Here is a 5,860-nt window from a genome sequence, read left to right on the forward strand (position 1 = left end):
AATGGTGTGAACCCGGGAGGCGGAACTTGCAGTGAGCTGAGATCTGGCCACTGCACTCCAGCCTGGGCGACAGAGCGAGACTCCGTCTCAAAAAAAAAAAAAATTTGTATCCAGTCTGGGCCGGGCGTGGTGGCTCACACCTGTAATCCTAACACTTTGGGAGGTCAAGGCGGGCGATCACCTAAGGTCAGGAGTTTAAGCCCAGCCTGGCCAACATGGTAAAACCTTGTCTCTACTAAAAATACAAAAATTAGCCAGGCATAGTGGTGCGTGTCTATAATCCCAGCTACCTGGGAGACTGAGGCAGGAGAATCGCTGGAACCCAGGAGGCGGAGGCTGCAGTGAGCCGAGATTGCGCCACTTCACTCCAGCCTGGGTGATAGAGGGAGACTCCATCTCAAGACAAAGAAAGAAAGAAAAAAAAAAAAAACCATTCAGTCTCGTAATCTTTCTTGGGGAAATGATTCTTGAAGAAGGACTTCTTGCCCACTCTACTCCCCGCTAGCTGGCTCCAAGGTGAAGGGCTGGAGATTCTGGGACTCTGGCCTGGGACATGACCTTTGCTTGCTGTGTCCACAGGCATCCCCTGTGAGGGTGGACTGCGGTGCCTCTGCTGGAAGGTGGGTGTGCCTGGGGTGGGGCTTCTGCTCGGCTGAGAGTCCCTGGGTTTTCCTGCATAGGCTGCCCCTACCCCTGGCTTCTTCCTCCTGTTCTGCACCTTTCCTTGCTTGTCCGAGGGAACTTTTCTGGGAAGTTCTGGGTTTTCTGTTCCTCTTGGTGTCCTCTCTGGAATCCCCCTGGGGATGGGATACTTTGTAACGCCAACAGTGAAGACCTCTGCTTCCTGGTCCATGAAGTACAGTGAAAGTCATGCTTATTGGGACAAAACAAAGGCTGTGCTTTGCCCAAAGCTCCCAGCTCAGGTGGCCATGGAAGCCCAGTGTCCTGGTTTCCAGCCCTTTAGAGCACAGGGTCTGATGATCATGTGGAAGAGTCTGTGTGAGGAAAAGCAGAGGGAAGGGCCGGTTTGGGTTAAAGGAGGAGGGAGGCAGTGGGGAGGAAGGGGGAGGCTACCCCTAGCTCATGCTGGCATGCCTGGGTTTCAGCCCATCTTGTCTTCTTGGGACTTTATGAGATGTTTTTCTTGAGGCCTGTCAGCCCCGCCTAAAGACTGACGTTGGTGCAGGAGGGTCACCAGAGCTTTGCCCCTCTCCCTCTGTGCAGATTCTCTTGAACTACCTTCCCTTGGAGAGAGCCTCATGGACCTCCATCCTGGCCAAACAGAGGTGAGACCCTGTGTAAGGACAGTGACAGGAGGGCCCTTGCATCTGACGGAGCCGGTGCTGCTGAGGCCGCCCTGCCTCCTGCAGCTGCTGCTCTGGTCTGGGCTTCCTGGGTAGGACCGTCGGGAATCATCCTTCTCGCTTGTCTCCTGCAGGGAGCTGTATGCCCAGTTCCTGAGGGAAATGATCATCCAGCCTGGCATTGCCAAGGCCAACATGGGTGTGTCCAGGGAGGATGTGACTTTTGAGGACCATGTGAGTAGAGGTTGGCAGCAGAGACCCAGGATACAGAATGTGGAGGGGTGGCGGCCTTGGAGCAGGCAAGGTCCCCTGCATGCCAGGGGGTAGGTGCAGTCTGGTGTCTGGTGTCAGTCCCCTCTGGACCTCCCAGTTCCTCCTTTCTGTGTTGGGTCGCTAAGCTTGGGGGCCCTGAGCTCAGGAAGACAAACGATAGTTGGGTCCAAGGAGCATTGCAGGGGCAGCCCTGCGTCAGGTGCTCTGAGGACATGGTCTATTTCAACCCTCATTCCCGTTGCTTGAAGAAAGTCAGAGCAGGGCGGGAGGGAGGCTAGGCTGCCCTCTGTGGCTGCCAGGAAGCATTGTTCTCCTCAAATGCTGAGCTCCTCCCTGGGCTTCAGAGCGCAGGAGAAAGAAATGGATGGGCCCCAGGCCCAGACTCACAGATAGAAATTGACAACTCAGAGCATCGATGAATGAGAGCTGAAGAAACCGAATTCATTCATTCAGCAAGCAAACATTTACTGAGCAACTGTTACATGCAAAGTTCTCGAGCTAGAGCAATGGACAGAAAAGGAACAGAGTCCCTGCCCAGCAGAGATGTACTCAGAGGTGGCTACCAGGCTGGGCTCCCGACTGTGGAGTTCAAACGGATTCAGGAGGCTGTGGGAAGGGCTGTGTTGGCTCCTCTGAGTAGCTTGCAGGTGGTGTCAGGGCCACACCTCAGTGTGTGGTGGGTTGTTGCAGCAAGGCCACTACTCAGGTTTCCGGGATAAAATCGGGCCCAGGTGCCTATCTGGGCCTCGGACAGAGCATCTTCATTTCTCCCCACAGCCACTCAACCCCAACCCTGACAGCCGGTGGAACACATACTTCAAGGACAACGAGGTGCTGCTGCAGATCGACAAAGATGTCCGGTAGGCAGGGGGCCTGGGGCCGGAAGCTGGCCCACGGGACTTCTGGGGCTCTCTGCAGCTCTGTCTTTTCCATTTGTAGGCCAGGCCCATGGGTGGGTATTTGCGGAGCTGCTGGTGGATTGTCTCAGCGGTTGGGTCCAGGCCCTATTGATGACAGGCTGAGAATGAGGCTAGCGAGGGATATTCTGTCCTTGTATGTACCTGGCTGTTCTTATCTGAGCTGGAATTTCATTCGTACCCCAGGCGTTTATGGATTCATCTGACATTCATTGAACAAGTATTGAGCCCCTCTTGTATGCCAGGCTTAGCACTAAGCTCAGGGTTGAGCACTGAATAGACTGTGTTCCCTCCCCTTAAGGATCTTAGAACCTAGAAGGGAAGATGGCAAGACAGACATTCAGCCCATTAGATCTTAGCAGATGGCATTCGTGGTAAACGCTCTTGAAGGAAAATTTGAGGGGGTTTGGGGAAACCTCACCTGAGAGGCAGTGATTCAGCTGAGATCTGAGGAGCGGGAGGCCTTAGGGGAAGAGTGCAGCAAAGGCCACATTGGGCAGGGAACTGCCCTTGACAAGGTCCGGAGGGCCCACAGAGCTTGACACATCTGAGGAACAATGCCAAGGCCAGGGGGCCAGATAGGGGCCGGACGTTGGACTTGATTCTAAGCATGAGGCAACCATGCAAAGGTTTTGAGCAAAGGAGTTGACAGGGTCAGATACACAGTTTTAAAAATCTTGAGCTACAATGTGTTTGTGCTTTTCCACTTGGTAAAGAAATGTGGAGATGCTGGCTCTGCGGCCCTTTCAGGCTGGGGAGTTTGGCAGCGTGTTGGACTAGGTGAGGAGCTAGAAGGCAGGCCTTGTCCACAGGTGGGTGGAGTGGCTAAGGGCTTGGGTTCTGGAGTCCATTTGCCTGTTTTCCATTCCACCCTCACCAGTTGTTAGCTGTGTGACCTTGGGCAAGTGACTCACACCCTCTGATCATTACTCTCTTTATTGTGAAGTAGGAGTAAGGTAGTTAAGGCTAAGGGCACAGAACGGGGTGGGTCTCCACAGATACGTGGGACTGTTGTGCTTGTCTTAGCACATACAGAGGCCCTTAGAATGATCAGATCTCCATCAGAGAAGGGTCCTGGGAGCTTATCCTGTTCCTTGTACAACAGCCTGCCTGGGACCCCCGGCACTTGGTCAGACAGGACAAGCCGGCACTCTGGCCCCCAGTGACCCTTCAGAACCTCCAAGGGGCAGCTCTCAGGTGCCCAAGTCAGTCTGCACCAGCACAGACAGGTGGCCCTCCATTCAGCTCCTTCTCAAGGAATGGCTGAGTACCTGTGTCAGGAGGGGTTTAGGAGTGAGCAGGACTGAAACAGTCTCTGCCTTCCGAGAGCTTCCAGTGTAAGTCAAGAGATGTACACTAAACCTGGAAACAGATACATAATTGCAAATACTGTAATGCTGTGAAGGAGGGAAAAACTGATGCTTTTAGAGAATCAGAGGGAGGCCTTGTTTTCCTTTGGGGGGTTGAGGAAAGCCTTTCCGGAGAGGAGGCTCAGGATGAGATGTGAAAGAGAAGGAGGCAGCAGGGAGGCAGCAAGCTGGGTGGAAGAGTCTGCTGGGCTGAGGCACAGCACATGAAAGTGCCCTGTGGCCGGGGAAGAAGGCGCGTGGCAGGATAAAGCAGGGCACTCCTTGCCCTTGCCACCGTGGGTGCTGCTCCTCAGCCCAGGCTCATCTTCAGATGGCCCCATATGACCCCCGCACAGGGCAACTCAGTCAGGCTGCGGGAGAAAGGAGGCACTGCCTCTTATGCTCTCAGGCTGGGGTTGGTGCAATGTTTACCCATGAGTTGTTCTGATTGCCATGTTCAAGTCAAGAACCACTCTGTGACCCGGGGAAATAGGTTCTGTTTTTTTGTTTTGTTTTGTTTTGTTTTGTTTGAGACAGAGGCTCCCTCTGTCACCCAGGCTGGAGTACAGTGGTGCAATCTCGGCCCACTGCAACCTCCGCCTCCCGGGTTTCAAGCAATTCTCCTGCCTCGGCCTCGCTAGTAGCTGGGATTACAGGCATGTGCCACGACGCCTGGCTAATTTTTGTATTTTTTGGAGAGACGGGGTTTCACCAGTTGGCCAGGCTGGTCTCGAACTCCTGACCTCAAGTGATCCACCCGCCTCAGCCTTGCAAACTGCTAGTATTACAGGCGTGAGCCACCACGCCTGGCCAGGTTCTGTTTTACGTGGGTAGTGATGGTAGCACATCCTTTGGTGCTTCTAGAAGCAGGTTTGCAGTGTGCTAAGTATAAGAAGTCTGAAAAAAGTACGTGTACTGCAGTACATATATTTTAAAAACTTGATCACATTCTAGACACCATCTCTCAACTTGTTTTCCCTGTCACTCTGTCTTGGACATCTTTCCAGGTCAGCTATGTAATATTCTGTTGTACAGTGTGTAACTTATGGAACCAAACCTCTTTTGCTACTACAAACCACTCTGTGTTTGTGCATGTTAGATAATTTTTTTTTTTGAGATAGGGTCTTGCTCTGTCGTCCAGGCTGGAGTGGAGTACAGTGGCTCAATTTCAGCTCACTGAAGCCTTGAACTCCCAGACTCAAGTGATCCTCCTGCCCCAGCCTCCCGCGTAGCCAGGACTGCAGGCACATGCCACCACACCCAGCTAATTTTTTTCTTTTTTTTTGAGGTAGAGTCTTGCTCTGTTGCCCAGGCTGGAGTGCATTGGCATGATCTCGGCTCACTGCATCCTCTGGGTTCCAGTGATTCTCCTGCCTCAGCCTCCTGAGTAGCTGGGATTACAGGTGCGTGCCACCACACCTGACTAATTTTTTGTATTTTTAGTAGAAACGGAGTTTCACCATGTTAGCTAGGATGGTCTCCTTTTTTTTTTCTTTTTTTTTTGGTGGTGGAGTCTCACTCTGTTGCCCAGGCTGGAGTGCAGTGGCACGATGTCAGCTCACTGCAAGCGCCGCCTCCCAGGTTCACGCCATTCTCCTGCCTCAGCCTCCTAAGTAGCTGGGACTATAGGCACCCACCACCACGCCCGGCTAATTTTTTGTATTTTTATTAGAGACGAGGTTTCACCATGTTAGCCAGGATGTTCTCGATCTCTGGACCTCGTGATCCGCCTGCCTCGGCCTCCCAAAGTGCCGGGATTACAGGTGTGAGCCACTGCTCCTGGCCCCAACTAATTTTTTATAGAAATGGGGTCTCCTTTTGTTGCCCAGGCTGGTCTTGAACTCCTGGGCTCAAGTGATCCCTCCTGCCTTAGCCTCCCGAAGTGCGGGGATTACAGTTGTCAGCCACTGTGCCTGACCTAGATAAATGTTTTTATGTGGAAAGATGTTTGGAGTTTAAAACAGGAGTTAGGTTGTATGACCATAATGACACTTCTTTTTTTTTTTTTTTTTTTTTT

The 5,860-nt window shown here is 52.6% G+C and overlaps 1 protein-coding gene across 2 annotated transcripts in view; it reads left to right on the forward strand.

Annotated features, from left to right (window-relative positions):
• The window catches only part of TBC1D13 (TBC1 domain family member 13), a 25,387-nt gene that overhangs the window by 3,748 nt on the left and 15,779 nt on the right, over window positions 1–5,860 (forward strand). Inside the window, exons 3-6 of one of the 2 annotated variants that reach the window (XM_017848320.1) lie at window positions 580–620; window positions 1,225–1,286; window positions 1,439–1,538; window positions 2,355–2,437. In XM_017848320.1, coding sequence (XP_017703809.1) covers window positions 580–620; window positions 1,225–1,286; window positions 1,439–1,538; window positions 2,355–2,437 — 286 coding nt within the window. The remainder of the gene's footprint in view (window positions 1–579; window positions 621–1,224; window positions 1,287–1,438; window positions 1,539–2,354; window positions 2,438–5,860) is intronic. The other variant, XM_017848321.1, reaches the window with a different exon arrangement.

The sequence above is a fragment of the Rhinopithecus bieti genome, unplaced genomic scaffold (assembly GCF_001698545.2).
Source record: "Rhinopithecus bieti isolate Rb0 unplaced genomic scaffold, ASM169854v2 scaffold_29388, whole genome shotgun sequence".
In the NCBI taxonomy this organism is placed as follows: Eukaryota; Metazoa; Chordata; class Mammalia; order Primates; family Cercopithecidae; genus Rhinopithecus; species Rhinopithecus bieti.